The sequence below is a fragment of the Lichenostomus cassidix genome, chromosome Z, assembly GCF_008360975.1.
Source record: "Lichenostomus cassidix isolate B80296 chromosome Z, HeHo_3.0, whole genome shotgun sequence".
Lineage (NCBI taxonomy): Eukaryota > Metazoa > Chordata > Aves > Passeriformes > Meliphagidae > Lichenostomus > Lichenostomus cassidix.
This window is the reverse complement of record NC_139511.1, coordinates 28,988,004-29,007,607: the sequence shown is the minus strand read 5'-3', so window position 1 is coordinate 29,007,607 and position 19,604 is coordinate 28,988,004. Positions and strand designations below refer to the sequence as shown.

The 19,604-nt window shown below is 36.6% G+C and overlaps 1 protein-coding gene across 6 annotated transcripts in view; it reads right to left on the bottom strand.

Moving 5' to 3' along the window:
* Positions 1-895: 895 nt before the first annotated feature.
* Positions 896-19,604, bottom strand: part of RNF38 (ring finger protein 38) — a 109,279-nt gene continuing 90,570 nt past the window's right edge. For 5 of the 6 annotated variants that reach the window (XM_085043192.1, XM_085043187.1, XM_085043189.1 and 2 more), the window contains 7 exons: positions 17,945-18,115; positions 16,158-16,319; positions 13,203-13,309; positions 11,579-11,663; positions 9,973-10,094; positions 9,544-9,643; positions 896-4,343 (listed from right to left, as the gene is read on the bottom strand). In XM_085043192.1, coding sequence (XP_084899318.1) covers positions 4,281-4,343; positions 9,544-9,643; positions 9,973-10,094; positions 11,579-11,663; positions 13,203-13,309; positions 16,158-16,319; positions 17,945-18,115 — 810 coding nt within the window. In that variant the 3' untranslated portion in view covers positions 896-4,280. The remainder of the gene's footprint in view (positions 4,344-9,543; positions 9,644-9,972; positions 10,095-11,578; positions 11,664-13,202; positions 13,310-16,157; positions 16,320-17,944; positions 18,116-19,604) is intronic. The other variant, XM_085043188.1, reaches the window with a different exon arrangement.

Genomic DNA, 19,604 nt, shown 5'->3' with positions numbered 1-19,604 from the left:
AGGCTGAGGAAGAGAGTGAGAGGCTGTGACACAAAGGGATGAGAGCTGAGAGCAGATCAGGAAAGAAGAGGAGGGCAACTCTGCTCTTCAGGCTAGGGCTGGTCATGGCCAAACTACAGATGATCCTGCAAGCTGCTCTGCAGTATACTTTGCATGCACAAAATGTGGCTTTGAAAGTATGGAGACTCACAGACTGATTCTCTTTTCCAATGTCTCCCAAATCCAAAAGATGCATGTATGAACCTGCATAATGATTCTCAAAGGCACAAATGAATCTTCAAATAGGTCTGAGTAGCAAGAACACCTCCTATTGATGCAGCTATTAAATGTCTCATGTAAATGAAAATCTCTTAAGTAACTACATCTGTCAACTTAGTTTACATTACCTTAAAACCAAAATCACACAACTCTTTCCATGTTATTGTTTCACTACCAGCTTCTCATATGACCCTGGCTAATCAAACTCATTATAATTCAGGATGCATCTCTTATACTGTTAGGACACTGCAAAAGTGTAACACATCTTCAGCTGATATACAGTGCAAATAGTACACCTAAGGAGCACCTTCATCCCTGTGAATTTTCTTCTGGCTAAGTAAGATCTTTAGAAAGTTGACCTTTCAGGCAAGGCTTTGAGAACTCTGAATACTCACACACTTAAAAATATGGTACAGCATTTTGTATCAGCTTCTTATGCTCTCTCCATATAAAATTTTTAAAAAATGTTGTGCACTACAGTTAAGGAAGCAAAACATCTCACTACAACACAAGTTGCCAATAACATTTCAATTGACTGTTGCCAATAATATTTCAATTTGCATGATCATGCCCAGAAATATGCCCAGTAACAAAAGAAAACAATACACCCCTCAGAGAAAGAACAGGACAAAAACTGTGTAAGTGTACATCATACATTTATTACCGAACAACTCTCTCAACTCCAAAATTGGGCACAGGGATTAAAAATAAAAATTCATTGCACTACCTAGTAAAGCATTACTAGTAACTCTCATAAAAAATGTACAAATTTTGTTAAAAATTTATCAAGCCTTCAAATGATTTGGTTACAGATATTTATAATACATTTAAAACTACATGTTAAATGATACAATAGCATACGATTTAAAGAAAACACTTAACAAAATATGATTCCAACAAAAATCATAAGCTTTCAGAATAATTAGCAAGTCTGAAATACAAGTAGCAAAATGAGGTAACAATGTACCAAAGGAAAAACCACAGCTTTTACAAAGGCCCAAAGATAACTCAGTTGAAACTGTTTTCTACAATTAAAATTAAAACAGTTGGTAAATCTCATCCCAAGTATTATGCATTGTATTAACAGCTGTGAAGTCACATTCAAGAGCCTGTACAAAATGACATACAACACATGGCCTTCTTTTTCTAAAGAAAGCCAAAAAATGAGACACTGCAATTATCTGTAGGCCTTGATATCCACCAAAATGTCAAATTAAATTGACACTTTATGCAAAAAAACACAGCAGTGCCAATATGATAAAGCAAACATATATTAGAGGTTGGGTGTTTTTGTTTATTTTTTGGAGAAGAAAGAGTCAGCGGATGGCAGAAAGGCAATGAATATAAAAGAAGTGTTGCTGAATTCAGGTGCTGTCAGGCACCACAGCAGCTGTGCATAATACATGGCAGTTAAGAGCTGAACATAAATCCCCTGCCCTTGACAGCCACCACAGAGGATGTGGTTGTAGTCTGTCTGAGCTGATTCAGAACACAAGCACGTGTGCTCTTTGTACACACTATCCACGGGAAGCAAGTCCACATTCATCCATGCAAATTAAAGAACCACTCTAGGAAGAGATGAGCCATAAGAGTGCAACAATTAATTGCAAGATTTTACCAGCTTAGACCCTCCATCTCCTAGATCTCCCACTATCTCACTGATTTTTAGTGGGGGGGGGGGGGGGGAAAGGGACATTTCTCCAGTTCCAGAAAGAGAACTACTTTCCCTCGGCTTCAGAAGGATGTGTCTTGATCACTTGTATCAAGTTTAGAAAAAGTACCCTCCTTCCATGCTTTGAACTGAATACTAAACATAGAAATGTTAGTCATGTTTAAATCTGTACACATGGATTTTTTTCTTTTGCAGTTATATAAAAGAGCCTAAGTTTTGTAAGACATACGTGGCATATGCTTTTTAAACAACATGATTTTATTTGTTAAAAAAATAAATTTTATTACATGTAATTTAACCTGCTAGGTGCTATTGTGAAAAGCCTATTTTTTAACTCCACTGGAAGAGTGGAGAAATTCTAATATTTTGAAGTGGATGTAACAGCATTTTTATTTATTTAGTGTTCCTAAGTAAGGACAGGTATGGAAAGCTTCACTGTTTTTGAGAAATACCTGCATAACTAAACAGATGGAAAAACATCTGAAACAGGGCAAAATTGTGCTTTTATTTAGCTGCACCAAGAGCTGTGACTGGTCTGTAAAATACTCAAAGAGAAAAACCAGCATGGAGAACATCTAACACTGTTTGAAATTATAACTGATACTAAAGCATAGCAGCACACAAAAGCATCAGAAATGATAAAGAACAAACTTAAAGCTGAGACTGGCAGCAAGTTGTAGCAATACTGGTAATTGTGCCACTTATGCTGCTGCAACCGAAGCAATGACACTGAATTTAAGAGAAGCATTTCACTGCAAAAAGTGCATTCTTTTAATAACTGTGGTATATGCAGACCTAAATATTTTGCTAGAACACATCACAGATGTTAACAAGGTGAATGTTATAAAGAAAGCTGATTTTTTTCAATGGCCCAAATAAAGTATTATTCAGAGCACTTGAATAGAAGTTATCCCCATCTATTTCACAGCACGGTTCTGGAAAGTGTTCCAAATTTTTCCTATAGTGGAGCGCTCCAGAAACTTGATTGCAAAAACTAAGGAAATTCTTTCTTCCTATTACACTCATCACAAAATAAGGAAGGGAAAGAAGCAGCATCAGGGCAACTGAATTCTGTGGTTAATGACCAAAACCTACCTCCTCTTGTGATATGGTGAAAAAACCATGAAATTCTACTTCTCTGAGAAAACGCTAAAAATTGTATTTTATTCATGAAGTTGCAGGAATAAAATTGTAACCTTTTACAAGTTATTTTAGTTACATGCAAACACCCTTGCAGATGACAAAGAAAGTATGTGAATAAAGCCAATGTTTATAAGCTAAAAGATGATGTCCTTAGCAAGTACAGTGGCCAAAAGTAAAGAGCTGTTCCACAAGACCCTCAGTGTACTTTCTGCTTCCTTTCATGGAAGAAACACATAACTGGTAAACCCAGCTAGAAAAATTTAAAAGGAAAACAGAAAAACATTGATACTCATATTAACAATTGAAAATGTTAATATTGCTAAATGCGCTATTGCAACTCTACATTGATAAAATAACTTGTAAATCAGCCATTAAAAACCCAAACTTTGTAACATATGATAAAACCCCCAAGGTTACTCATGTATGAACAATCAATGCATTCTTTAGTGGTACACACTTAAAGCCTCCAATGAAGGGAAAGCATAACAGCTGCTTGAATAGTAGGTAGAAAGGTCTTTACACCTGTAAGTATGTTGGGGAGGAAATACTAAACGTAATTGCTGCACCCATTGCATTCAGTGTGCAACTGCAAACACAAGGAAAGGAACCAGTGTACAGTACTAGTACTGTTTAAATAACACACAAGATTATACATTGCAGCATAATTATTACTACACACATACGTTCTCAGTACATGCTGGTATATAGGTTCTCAAACACGCAAGCACACTCAGTCACAAGCACACCTTGCTCACCCTCTCACAGGCAAACAAACACTCACACCATTCATCCCCACTCACAGTATCTGAAGGCTCTATATAAGGTAGATTGCTATATTGTTTGGAGCTACCACTTTTTTTTTCCTTTTTCTTTTATATAAAAGCACATGCTAAAAGATCACATCCACAGTAATCTCGCAGCAATACTTGGAATGATCACACAAAACCCAGGGAATGTTAGTGCACACACAAAATTAAGCTAAAAAAAAAAATCTTTGGAGTTCCAATCACACTTGTTAGTATAACAATCCCGTAACTGTGAAGACTAGTTATAAGCTTTATAATTGATTAAGTCACACAGTGCAAGTAAGGTCCATTGACCCTTTTGAGTAAAGGGCAGGCTGGAAGCCACATGGGTAAGTTCAATAGAGAGTTCATATATACATGTGACCAGAAACATCCAAACCAGATTTGTGCTCTTAGATTGCTCATTCTGAATCACGATGCACTTCTGAAGCATCAGCTCTACAAATCGGGCAGGTACGATTTGCCTGTAAAACCAGAAAAACAACAGAGGGTTAACTAGACTGACAAATACATGGTTAGGGTAACATGTATGTGACACTGACATCTGTGACTGCTGAACAGCAATTCAAGAGAAGACAGAATGTGCTTATGCCTTTTGTTTTGTTATGTTTGAGTGGTGTGGTGAGTTTGCCAATTCAAAATTACATTTATAAAAAAATGTGCCTTTTATCTTTAAAGACAAAGCAAGACAACAGGTAAGGCTCTAGCTAAGTGATGGTGGTTTCATTAACGCAGATTCACAGCTCTAGTATACTGCAATTGGATGAATGCAACTAACAACCTGTACTGTATGCTCTAGAGAAACCCACCAAAACAAATTGAGACACCTTGGGCTGCAAATAAACATCTTGTGTGAGGATTTCATGCTGTCACAAACTCTACTGATCAGGTACAACATTGTACTTTGTTTATTCAGTTATCATTATACTAAAACATCATACAGATTTGGTCAAACCTGAAAGCAAACCAGGGAAAAAGGGAGGGGGTTTTAATAAAGGGGAATAAAAAAAAAAATTAAAGGAAGATAACCCAACCAAGCAGGTATTCAAGTAACACATACCAGCAGGTCTAGATTTAGCTCTTTAGTAAAGCACACACTGAAAATATGTCCTGTGACTTATTTATTCTTACAACTTCCTTAAAAAGTAATCCAAATGAGAAGTTATATTCCTTAAGCTACTGGAAAAGTATTTCTGCCTTCTCATTCCCCATTTCAAATAATTACATTTTAGCAAATGATGGGAAAAAGCCCCAGACAAATATGTATCACCTGTGAGTCAGTAACTCCCTTGCAAAGGGAAGAGTGAAGAGAACTCGTCCCTGCCCCAGATTCTCTATTTCAGTTACTGAAACTGCAGGACCAACCACTGTTTACTCCAAGTCTTCTAAGGAAACCAGATTTTTCAATTAAAATACAAGTGTAGAACATCAAAAAATATGACTCTGTAAGCCAGAAGTCAGAATATTTTGTCATGTATTTTAAATCCAAATAATAGCTAAATCCAGTGAAAGTAATATGTTATTTAATACTGAAAAATTCAATAACAGAAGCTAAAGTGAGGGTATATTTTTCCTGTCAATTTTCCTGCTGTCAACTATTATCACTGTCCATAATTTTTATTGCTTTGTAATTTTTGTAAATCATGGATTGGAGTATCAATTAAAATTTTATTTCTCTCTCTTTCACTAGCAGTGTTAAAATATACTTGAGGACAATGTCTTTACTCAGTCGTTTCATTCTATGTCCATGATTCTAAATATAACCTGGCTAATATCATGTTTAAAATAAAAAGGCATGTTCTTCAACATTTAGTGGATTAATGAATGAAGAGCTATTCACTTAGATTGATACTGAAGTAACAACCATTTGCCCCACAGATCAGCATTCAGTAGGAGTAATTTTGTGATAGGAATTGCAGAAATAGATCTATTATGCCAAGATAAAATGAATACTCATGGACACCACATGACTGCTTTTTAAGTAACTTTTCAAGATCCTGCATGAACATGTGTTTTAAATTTAGTTGCATTCTTGTGTCTTTCTTGAAATGAACTTCCCCTTCCTAGCATTTAATATGACTCTCCGGTGCCAAAAGACGAGTAAGGGGGACATAATATTGTAATATGGACCTTCTAACATGCCACTCTTCCAGGTAGACTTAATTTTGTTCTGAAATTAGAGAGTGTTACACAATGAATTGATTTTTTTTTAATATTTTGCAGAAATTTATAGTTAGTGAACTGCATTTAGAATAATGATACTGTAGGGCTACTAGAATCCTCTAAAAACCATTGTATTCCTTTGGTGTTAGTCCATCACAGATAAGTTGAAGTACAGTTACAGTTTGTCTTTTCTCATATATAATACAGCATTTCCTATCAGAATGTCAAATATAAAGACAAGTTGCCCTTTTCAGGTTGTTCTAAACCCTCAGGATGAAGACAGGTCATGCTGTCAAGCTCTCCTTTGTAATAGTGGCTTTTACTTTATAGAAGAACATATTTCTCATGTATTCATATTTGACTAGAGGATATAAGGTAAGAAGCAGGCAAATACTGTAAAATATGGGAATTGGGAATACTATAAAAAGTAAAACGATAACCTCCCTCTTTTTAGTTCTGTTGTTTCCTTCCCTGTATTACATCTTTCATAAGTCTTTAACCTTGCTTAAATAGGGATGTATTTTAGCTAAAGTGGGCAATCTAATGCACTGTTACAGAACATTTCCTCTTACTTGCTCACATGATAGTACTGTCAAATATTCCATGCATACAAGCCACAAAACTTTTTTGATAGTTTTTTCCTTCTCCATCATCACCAACAGGCAGCCCAAGAAGAATATTTTTAAAGTAATCATATTGAATCTCTAACCTTTTACTTAAATCTTTCACTAAAGTGACATATGATGAAACTTCAAAAAGAATCAGTTTGACTCCATAGTTCTAGAAAAAGTCCTAGATAGCAAATACTCTCTTCAAAGAAATGAGATCAAATCAGTGAAAAATAGTGACAAACCAGTAATTTTTTTCTTTTTCTACTTCGTGGAGTAACATTACAAGTACTGAAAGCTACGATTTTTACTTTCCCTTGCAGAATTTACCAACATGATGTTGGCTGGATGATGTGAATTAAGTGGACGTGGACATAATTATACAATCATGATATATAAAAAAGTTCTCAAATTCATAAAGGAATGGACAGAAGCAAAACTAAAGCACAAAATATTTCCCAGTCACTCCCAGATGTAGTATTCTCAACTGTAACCAAATTTAGACAGAGGCTGTAACTAAAAAAGACTGGTGTTACAGGTAATTTGTTATAGCTTGCAAAGCAAAATAATCTTTATTTCCACATACCATCTTAGTACCACTGTAATTGAACCCACATGGTGTAAAAGTATTGTCTTAGTGATCCTACACTAGAATGGTTTAACCTTGTCTATTTTATTTTGCACTCAGCTCTGGAATAACGATATTAATGCAAGCAGTTGTAGTAGGTTTAACTGCATCCCTCTATATTTTCATTGCATATTTTACACCTCATTCTAAAGACAAGCTTTAGAAAATACCACAGGTGAAGATCTGTTAGAAAATGCAGTTTCTAAGATGGGACAGGAACATCGGGCAGAACTATTTCACCACTAGCATAGTACATCTACGATTATGAAAACAGACTAAACTAAATCTACTTTTTTCACTTTGCAGTTCCGAATTCTATTGCCAATTCATTACCAGTTGAAAGGACTAACTCTTAACTTTAAAAGTACCACACTGAGTCCCAAAAAAACCCCCCAAAACCTAAACTCAACATTCTTGTCTGACTCCTGAGTGTAATGACAGGTAAGAAAGCGCATTAACAACAAGACAAGCATGCGTGATGCTCTCCTGAGACGTTCTAACTTCCAGAAATCTGTAGATCAGGGGTTCTATGAATCAGAGGTATATTTTTTTCTGTTAATAGCCTGGAAAGAGCTGTCTTTAAAAATGTCCACATAATAAACCTATAGCATCCACTATCCCACAGGCTGTGTCAAAAGATGTTTTTTTGTGGTGTGGATTTTTTTGTTGGACTTTTCTTTTTGTGTTTTTATTTTTGTCTTGGGTTTTTTGTGGGTTTTGGTTTTGGTGGTCTTTTTGTTTTGGTTGGTTTTGGTTGGGTTTTTGTTGTTGTTGTTGGTTGGTTGGTTTTTGTTTGTTTCTTTTTGGTTTTGGGTTTTTGTTTGGCTTTTTTTTCATAAAATGGAGACAATACTATCCCCGGATACTCAATGTCCACACCACAACTGACATAGGAAGTTTCATGCAATGAAAGAGTGACCCATGTAGTGTGAATGCTGCTCAAGAAGAGGAGGGGGACACTGAAAAACACCAAATATATATAGTCTAGTCATAACTTGTAGTGAGTAAATAAAACTGCATACATCCAGCAGAGAGAAACTGGTAATATTACGTGGGATGTGTACATGTGGCTTTTTAATATGACAATAAAACAAGCAGGTGCTTAGATTCCTCTTGCTGATTTGAGCATGTACGTAGATTCAGATACTTTCAGACCATTTTACTGAAAGTTATGAGCACTGTTGTAGAAATATTTACACTGGCCCTAGGTTTTGTAGAAGCTTTAGACTTAGACTGACACAGGTACTGTAGCCAAAGGGCAATTTCATATCTCACTTTTTCAAATCCTTCTCATTATTCTTGGTATCTTGTTAGCCAAAAAAGTGCCATCAATATTAACTTGATTTTTTCATTCTCTGCACTGCATATTTTAGCACTTGCCTAAGATATGATGCCATAAAGGCATGGGTTTTTTATTTATTTTTCCAAAACAGCAAACACTGTCTGTAATTTTCTAGGGACCATATCAACATAGGATCATTGCAGTTTCCATTGTTCTATACAACAGACCAAATGGATTAAAGCTGAATAGAATAAAATAGTGAAAAAACTGAGGCAAGATGGGAATCAATACACTGCTGGCAGTAGATGTGGCTAAATGTAGTCTGTAGAAATGTCTGGCATAATCTACTTGTATTTCTTTCTCTTCACACCTTCTGTATGGCTGTATCTGTGCTCTTACTGGGCTGTCCTGATTCTTAAGCCTTTCTTTTTTGCTCAGATTCTCTTGGATGGGTAAGTAATTTTGTAAAACTGTAACTTCTATTTGTATGTATCACATTTCTGTGTATATGAATACACATAAACATACAAATGTAGCCAATTTTATTTGCCCCAGAAACTAACATTAATAGCAAAGTGGGGAAGGAAAGACGTTGGGACTCATTCTTTCTAGGCAAGCTCTGTAAAACATTCTATGTCATACCTCCTATATAATTTTCTTTTTTTCAAGTCTTCTTTTATGTCATATATTGCTCAAATTCACAGTTAATGTTTTAAGCAAATGGAAAACACAGCAAGAGCTGTCAATGAAAATAATTGTCTTCATATTTATTTTCCCTTGTGCCAAAGATTACAAAGAAACAATCTCCATCAATTATTAGAAAAATATCCTATCTAGGCAGTGCTTCCACTGTGCTGGCATTTCTAGCCTAAGTATCAGAAACATGAAACAAGATGGAATGAAGTGGAACACCAAAGTATCCCCACCCTCTCCTACAAAACTACATAATCAATTTCATCTAAAATAGGATTACTTTTTCTTACCTTCAGCCATTTATCGACACACTTGGCATGAAACTCGTGGTTACAGGGTAAGACTCTAAGTAGCTGCCTTGACTCAAAATCACACATGCACACCACACATCTAAAAAAGACAATGAAGTTCAAATGTATCTGCTATGTAAGAACAACAAATATGCAATTCCATACAAAACCTTACAGGTATGACTGCAATACAGTAGCTATTTTACTCCTTCAGTAGCTACAGTAATCTACGTCTCACAATGTAAACTGAGAAACTGAGAATTGACTCTGTGGGGTTTCATGGGTGTTTTGCTGCTTTTTTTATTTACTGTGCTTCCACATCACAAAGCAAGTATTCTTGCTCTTCTGACCTAGCTAAGACTGCAAGTCAAAGAAATGAAAATGAAGCCACCTAAATTGTGGATCTATGAAAGAGACCAATATACTTACAATGTCTGGTCTGACTGGTGATTGTTTGAATTGAACCTGTAGGATGGAAGCTGCTCAATGTCTGCTTTTGTTAATCCCCGTGGTTTGGCTTCTCCCAGACGTTCTGCCAAATTCAGCAGTGCCTGCAAAACATGAAAACTAGACATTTAAAAATTCATTGATCAAAAGGGCTCTGGTTTCATTAGTGGTGGGGCTACCATCACATCTCACTACACCAGCTGGTAACACAAAACACCCTTCTACCAAGAAATGTTTAGAACTTCAGTTCTCCCATACAATATAAGCTCCTTGAAAAGTATTTCAGAACTTAACCATCTTTGTAATTATGTAAAATATATCTTTGGGATTTCAAAACCCACTTCCCAAGGACCCAACTTCCAATTAGTCCTGTGACTGCATGCACAGCTCAGTAAGTAATTTGCTTCTGAGGGATCCCCTCAACCTGCCATGAAATTAGCAGTGCTGATAACCAGAAAAAATTGTCAACTAATTGCCTTTCTAAGAATATGTGAGTCTGGTCTTGCAAGAGAAATCATAAATTTAATGGGATAGTTTATCATTTCCACTACATGTCTTGGGCTAGTTGATTAAAATACAGAGATTTTATCCTCAATCTAGAAAACAAATACACACCATCAAAATTTAAGCACTTTTTTTGTTTCTAATTTTTATGTTAATTTTCTGTAAGCCAAGCATTGAAACTAAAATTGTCTCATGTACATAATTTGCAGTCTGTCATGTATTAAGCTCACAATCCTTCGTGAGGGGCCTAGGAAACACATCATTGTAAATGTGACAGAGAATCAATGCACAGAAAAGACCCTGTGAAAGCTGCAAATGGTACCCATTTCTTACACTGCTGAACCTAGGGCCCAGATTGTCAGAAGGCATTGCTGCTTCTGAACCACCCACAGAAGTTGTTACAGAAGTGCTCATGGTTAAACTGAAGATGTGCAACTACACGGAGATCTTAATGGGAACACAGACAAAGAGATGCAAAAGTCAGGCTTAATGATGACTGACTCAAGAGAAACCAAATGGAATCCATTAGCTTCAGAACCAGCAAAGAAACAATAACAACAAGGTGGAACAGCCCCACAATTATCTACGATTTTAAGAGGATTCTGCATCTCTAGATGTGAATTACCATTCCCTCCTGAGGGCAAGAAGAAAAGGCAGTAAGGCAGTTTTATTAACATTACACTTAGATTAATTAATCCTATGATATTAAAACTATTCTGAAAGTTACACTCAGTTACACTTCCCCTTTTCTTTTGAACAGTGCTTCACTTCTGTTTGGTATTTTAAAATCAATAAAATTTTGAAAGGAGAAGATTAGCATGTAGAACATAAAAGCTGAATAATTGAATTACTAGCCTGGAAAGACAGATTCTGGGAAGGAGCAATAGACAAGAAAGAAAGCTAAACAATTTTAATACCCAGTATTACAAAAATATCTGAAAGGACCATTTTTGGATTCTGTCTTCATAGTCACTATATTTATTTGAAAGGCAAAACCAGGATTAAAAGCAAAATATAATAAAATTTTATCTATTGCTTGAGCTAACATCTGTTCTTTAAAGGTAGTTGTAGTTCACACACCAACCTCATAGTTTTCTACCTCTCCATCTTCCACATCCAACTCAAAGCTGAAAGCTGGTCCAACTGCAGGTGGCACTGGGAGCATTGATCTACCACGAGAGCAAACAAGGACAAGGTTCAGCATCTTGCTGAAGGAAAGCACAGAAACATCTGGCAGATGTAAAGTTACCTTTTTGATGCCTCTCAAATCAACATCTTCTCAGAACTGGTAAAAATTATGTTTGAAGCCAAGAACAGACATTTGAAGTCAAAGAGTCACAGGAAAAAGCTTTGTCTGCTACTTTCTGATATTGGGAGTGCTGACTTTTTAATTGCATGCATGTTTCACTTAGTACTTTCAACCAAGCTCAGCTTTATTATGAAAACGAATCTCTTAATTATCACAGACTATGGAGAGCTAAAACTGACAATAAATTGACATTCTAGTTTTAAATATGTTTTATTTAAGTGGATAAAAGACCATCAAAGAGAAATGCTGAGTTAATTCAGGTCTCCAACACAAAAGTCTTGCAACTTCTGCAAGCCTAAAACCCACAATGAAAATAAATAGGATTTGCTACCGGACAGACTTGTATACTGAAGGCAAGCACAAATTCATTTTCTCATGTAGTGTGATGTTAGTTAAAGCAGAATCCCTTAAGATAGATCAGAGAGATGTTTTTCTGGTTGTATATTCAGTAAATCTTTTTACTCTCCAAGATAGTACTATGGGTCAAAACTTCACCCACAGACATGGAAAACACAAATTCAAAGCACTGATATAGCAGAATCAGGAATTACTGAGCGACATCATGTCCTCAGTGGATAGGCAAGAAGCTATGACATTCTCAGACTGCAAGATGAAAAGTTGAACTTTGCTGAATCAGATTTCTGGTGCCATTTTGATGCCACATCTCATGCCACAGTATGCAGAGAGAAACTACAGAACTGGTGTCAGTGTTTAATTATCTCCTGGTAAATGTCACCTTTGTCACCAAAAACTTAATCTTTGTTTTCCAAACATTTAATTCTTACTTCCAATACAGAACACAGAAGACTAATGCATCTCACGTCATAGACCCAAACTCCCTCCCAGAGAGTCTACCATAACACACTACAGGTAATTCCTAAATTTTAATTGTCCCACATCTTTTCCAGAAACAGCTAATCAGAGGCAGAACAGAAATTTGATAGCTGCGAAAGAGTAGAACTTCAGCCAATAAAGAGTAACACATCACAGAAGGTCCCACCCTCTTGTTTTATAATTAAGAACCACACCAAATTAATTTACTCCATAAGTGAAGACTCCTGCAACTTGATCCTACAGTGTAACCATGTCTCTGTAAGGGTATCACAGAACTATTATTTAAAATTTCTTGAAGATTTTACCAAGAGTTCAGAAACGAGAGGCTACTGTGCCTCAAAATACCTACAAAACTACCCCAGGCAAAAACTGTTCACATGTATTTTTCTTTGTTCAATGCTGTACGTTATTCAAAATAGGCTGAAAAGTTTACACAGAAATGGAAGTTTTCCTCTGACACTGGTGAAATATACCTGGTCTCTGGCAGAGTCCAACCATAAAAAGTGCCAAGAAGCTTGTTGACTTCTTAATACACTACATGGAAGCAAATGTACTTTTCACTTACAGCACATAAGGTAATAGGCTGGGATGGTAAGGGTGTGGTGGTATTGGCTGCTGTGATCGGTATCTGCTGCGCCCTGTGAGTCTTCGAGGCATAAAAGGTGGGTAAGGCTGCAAGAAAGAAGAAAATAAGCTTCAACTGAAACTTGTGGAACTGGAACTTGTGTCCAGTTCTGGGCTCCTCAGCACAAGACAGACATGGACATATTGGATAGAGTCCAACGAAGGGTCACTAAGATGGGACTGGAGCATCTCACATGTAAGAAAAGGCTGAGAGAGCTAAGCCTGTTCAGCCTGGAGAAGAGAAGGCTCGGGGGAACTTATCATATATAGATACCTGAAGGGAGGGTGCAAGGAAGATGGAGCCAGGCTCTTTCCAGTGGTGCCCAGCGGCTGGACCAGAGACACTGGGCACAGGCTGAACCACAGGAGGCTCCGTCTGAACATCAGGAAACACTTCTTTACTGTGAGGGTGACTGAGCACTGGCAGAGGTTGTCTAGGGAGATGGTGGCATCTCCCTTCCAGAAGATACTCAAAAGCTGGCTGGACATAGTCCTGGACACCAGTTTTATGTGGCCCCGCTTGACCAGATGACCTCCCTTCCAACCTTATCCAGTCTGTGAGCCAATGATTCAACCTTTTCTATTCTCAACCTCTACCCCCAATACTGAAATCCACTTTCAGTAAAGTACTAAAAAAATCCAGCCTCTGCTCAAATCCCAAAGAATCTCAGTCTCAATTTGAAATTATTACTCCCATTTATAATACACAATCATACCAATCCACATGAAAAACTGGTAATATACAACAGAAATCCTTGCAATTTATATTTTTATTCTACAGGCAGTATAGCCTGGGAAACAGGACAAGAACTGCTGACCCTCTTGTGAATATAGAAGCCCAGGGATTATTGTGCAGGCCTTGCACAAGCAGTTGAGTAAAGAAGCCCTTAAAAAAGTCTTTAAAATGAGAATTTAAAAAAAGTATCTGTTAAAAAACCCTACTTTTAAGCACTTGTAAATATTTACATTTAGGCTTAAAGGCTTGAAGCCTTTCAAGTCTATGTGGAAAGTTTAATCAGTAGAGTCAGACCACACCTAGACAGACACTCAGGCCTAAAGCCTCAATGCATTCATTTCATGGATAAATCGGGGCACTTTTTCATTCTTTTTTTTACTAATTTTTTTTTTTGTATTTTCTACAACTGAAATTTGTGTACCCCTATTGAATTCACATCTGAGGGCCTTGGGACTGTATTTTTGAAGCAAAAAACACACTTTACTACCATGTTTTTCTTCTTCCACGTTTGAAATTTGAAAGCAGAAAAGCCCAATACTCATAATGACTAACCTAAACTCCCCAAATTTTACAATGGAAACATTATAATTAGGTAGCCATGGTCATACATAAAACTTATGTATGACTATAAACACAATGCAAGAGAGCCAGGTTCCTTTTTCTTGGAAGTCTTAAACTAGACTTATGAAATATTAATTTTACTGCTTTGCAAATTACACAGTCCAAAAATATAATCAGCAACTGTTGTGTTCACTGAATGAAAAAGAATCAGAAATGCAGCGATTCACTTACAATATTAATATAAATAAAGCTTTATAAAGATGTAGTATTACTTTATAAAAGGCCACATGGTAACTTGTAATATGTCTGTATTCTACTCCTTAGCAATAAACAACACAGAGATGAAGCAGCAGAGAGGGCAAATGCTACAATCTGCAGAAAATGGTACTATGCTCCCTATCTAGTTTAAGAACTGAATTTAAAAATGAAGGAAGTCTCACTCCAAGCAAAACATGTCATTAAACTAATCCATCTAACAAGCCTACTGAATAAAATACAAGCAGTACTATGGAAACTTTCAAGTGTCCTGGTCTCCAGAGTGTCTCATAGTGCCTGAAAGCTTCACTGAAAATCTGTACACCTCTAGATTAACAGTAAGTTGAACACTTTTTTAAATGGTGGACACTAACTTGAACCTTTATAAAAACTGCAGCAAGCATTTGACTAGGTTCTGTGATTTCAAGGAGACCAAATAAAGACAAGCTATCTGTATATTCTGCAGCCACAGGGCCTACAATTTCATTCTTATTTAAATTTAAATAACAACATGCCTCTAAAACTTCTGACAACTTGACACACACATCAAACAATAAAAAATTTCAGCACCTATACTTGGGCTCTAGCTATTTCTTCCAGCACCACACAGGCAGGAAAGGGGGGATTTTGCTTTTTTAAAAAAAGTGAGCTGCACAAAACAACAACAACAACAACAACAAAATCCTGACTCTTTTCAGGACTAATATAATTACAACTGAAGTACAAGAAGAAGATCCTAGAAGTAGCACCACTGGACACACCACAGAAGCACACAATGCAACAAAATTCAACACAGACCTTATCCTGCACCACTTTTAATTTTATTTTGTGCTGCTGCAGTTGAACTGCCTGTAGATCCCCCAAAAGCTGGCTTAAATCAAGCTTTATAACATGGCCAACTTTATAATATACGGTGTGATCTAAATTATGGAAGCACTCTACAACTGCTTGAAAAGAAGAACTGTTTTTAAAGCATTCTAGCTCTCCTGAGCTGTAGAAACTCAACACATAATGAAGATTTAACTAAAAATGACAACAGTTTTCCTACACTGTACTAACCAGTTTCTGCAATAGAAATCCTGGACTGTGTGACTACATGGAAAGTTTTATAAGTAAATGCTGCTGCACTCTGCAGATAACATTACTGGAAATAATTTGCTGGTGTCATTAAATTACCCTTAACTTAATTAACATAAGCTCCAAGAAAATACCACAGTACACATCTATTCCAATAATGGAATATGACTGCAGAAGTGCAACTTCTCAACAAAATGTACTACAGAATAAAGATCAAGAATGTTAATGTGGTATGAAAGAGAATGTAGCATATAAAACAATACTTACTACACCGAATGACACCTCCTGGTGTAATGGATCATGGGCTAAGAATTGAAGAGGAGCTGAGGGAGGCAACGTTGGTGGATGGGCTGAGGGAGGGTATGTAAAACCTCCTACAGGAAGATGTTCTCCAAGCAATTCTACGTCATTTTCTATTCTTTGAAGTGGCTAAAAAAAACCAGAGATAGCCTTTGTTGCAATAATAGAGATGAATTTTTTCCCCAATAAAGAACTGCAGTCCCAGTTGTATATTCTGTGCTGCTCTGATCAATTTTATAGTAACTCTGTGAATAATTCCTAGGTCATTAACACTGCTCAAAAAAGCAGAGACAACACTACACATCCAATATAAATTCACCTTTTTCAGCTAGCCATGCTTATAGACCAGGAACTTATGTGATTTAGCAAATATAGGAGTGGCTGTAATTTCCTGTATCTTGCATTTTTCAGGACAAATATTTGCTCTCCTTCTTGCCAGGATGCTCTCACTGTATAACTATGCGAGAGAAAAAAATAAACCATAGACAAGAACTGAAATTGTGCCAGAAAAACTGGAAAGTGGAGAGGAAACATGGTGGCTCCAATGGATTAAACTTATAATGACAGCCAGTAATCAAGCAGATGCTTTCCAAGGAGGGACATGCAAGCAATCCTAACAAGCAGTCCTGAGGTTTCAGAAGCATGAGATTCCAGTTTAGTCTTGTAGCTAGTCAAATCTATTACATCAGTCAGGTCCAAAAGTGCTCAAGAAATAACCAGGAATTCTCATGGAGTTCATAACTACACCTTTCTGTTATTGACACCGAATTTCACCATTTCAAGAAATTCAGCTACGAAAGCCACCTTGTGAAACCAAAGGAACACTATGTTTTCCTGTTATGCAGGAACAAACTTTAATGGCAAGATACTCTTAGACCACTGCAATGCAAGCTTTTTGCCAAAGCTGAAAGCTGACAGGCAAGCCCAGTTAAAAACCTAAGTAAGCAACTCAAGCTAAAAACTGAATCCATACATTTTCTAAAGCAAAGTCTTATAATTATTACTAGCACAGAAGACCACCTTGTTATGATGATGCAAGCTGCCCTCTCATCACTTTAATGAAGTGATTACAACCCTATCCACACTGAGATATGCCATGAAGCAATCTCAGCAGTGTTTGCAACAATACAGCTATATCCTTTCTCTGCATTACTGAAATATCTGCATCTTCTACTCAAGTACTCAGATAACCAACCACACAGTAAGAGTCATAGGCCAGAACTGCACACCTGATTTCCCCCCAAATCCAAAACAGGGTCACATTTTCCCATGCTTGCACAGTCCCTATCACTAACCCAAATCTGGTTAAGCAGACAACATCAGCAACTTTTATAAGTGTGAAAAGAATGCCCTAGGAAAAGGATTGGTCTTTTAAAAATTAATCAAGAAGTAACACAAAAGCAGCATGTAAATAAAGTAACACATCATGTTTCTTTCTTTGCTATGCTTTTCTCTGAGATGCCATTATGCTTACACAACCTCCTCTGTATTCTATGCTGCTTCCTGGGAAAGAAATACTTAATGGTGAAGGAAATTCCAATCTTTCTGAGAGAAGTAAAAGCCTATGAAGAAACAGCACAGACAATGATGAAATCTGAAGTGAAACACTGAACTTCCAAAGTATTTTTTTCATCTTCATACCACATGGTTATAGCTTGAAAGAAAATCCTTCTGTTTCCTCAATCAGGTGTCAGTACTATGTGTCCCTCCAGCCCACCAGTGCTAGTGAGAGTGGGGTAAGAAGCATTACTTACCGACCGTGACTGCTGTGCTTGGAAAGGAACAAATTGTCCTGGAGGAGGTAAGTGAGGAGGGTGGTGTGTAGAGATATGAGGAGGATGCAAAAGGAATGGGTCACTAGAAATGAGGGGTGGAAATGCTGCATATGGTACAGGTAGGTGCTGGACTGAGCACGCCTGAAGCATCTGAAATAAAATGAAAACAATATATTTTTGTCTCTAGTACAAACATTCCCTATACAACATTCCATATTCTATGTATTTATTATAGGAAGATATCATTATAATAGAACAGTTCTTCTGCCTTGTTGAAAAAGCCTCCAAAAGACACATAAATAATAACTCATTCAAATACCCAAGGAACAGTGATTAGTACAGAACAGGCTCTAGAAGTAGCGTAGTGTGACATCTGCTAGGTGCTCATGAGGTCACCAGGAGTTTGGATTTTCAATACTCCAGAAACAGAGAGGCTCCTATATGATGAGCAGATACATTTTTCCTAATTTATTTTATTTTCTGCACATACCACCTTCAAAACATGCCAAAGCAATGGCCTTGCAACCACTTCAATGTCTAGATGCAGCTGAGAGACACTCACCTGTCAGACTATGCTTCAAGACCTCTGTTGCCTCATATACTGTGAATAATTCATACAGTCTGCCCAGTTCTGCATTTCCGGGTGAGTCCTATGCTCTAAAAGCACCTCCTTAGGGACAGATACTATAGGAAATAGCCCTTTTTCTCTCCTCCTTTACATTCTGACATAAAAGCAACTTTGGGCACTAAAGTTTAAACAATAAAATGACAAAGGCACTGCATGGGAACAGGAATGTCCTGTGTGGCACTGCTCAATTTTACTTCCACCTTCATATATGGAAGAGCAAGAAACCTGCATTCTCTTTTTCTCTTGCATTTTGATCCAGTATGAGAATGTCAGTCATCTCTTTTACACTTTAACAATTAAAAGAGCATTTAATTAAGATACTATCAAATCTTAAAATAAAAATTACCCAGTTCGGACCTCTCACTTTTTTTTATTTATCATGTCACACAGCATACATTTGCATATTGACTATAACAGCATAAAATGGTGAAAGGAACTAATTAAAATATTATTTCAGTAGTGGATGTGCAACTATCATCTCAATTTGTTGGGATCATGATAAAACATAGATCTTCAAATGCACCAAAACAGTAGCAAATTAATTTGATGTGACTACTATTTTCCTTAAATGCTGACTATTCTTTTCCCTCAGTTACTATATAATTTTTCCAAAAAAAAAATACCATAGACAAGTGTTTCTATGGTTACAATACATTTTTATTGTATTTTACTAAATTGAAAACTGTCCTCTGAAATAGCTGAAGATAAATCTGCAGGCAGAACATCTCACAGTCCTCTTCAAAACATGAGATTCTTTGGGAAACATCAAACTAGGATTCTAGCTGGTAAAGATTACCATAGTTCCTATACATGTTTGGAACATTTGATTTGTGCAATGCCAACATTACTTGTTTAAGTTAGAGCAAATGAGGCCTCACTAATTTCCAAACACAAAGAAATTAAAATTACCTGTTTATTCTCTCAGCCTTTCCAAAAAGTTCTTCTGTTCAGACATACCATAGAATGGCCTGGAGGTTGGAAGAAACCTTAAAGACCATTTTGTTCCAACTG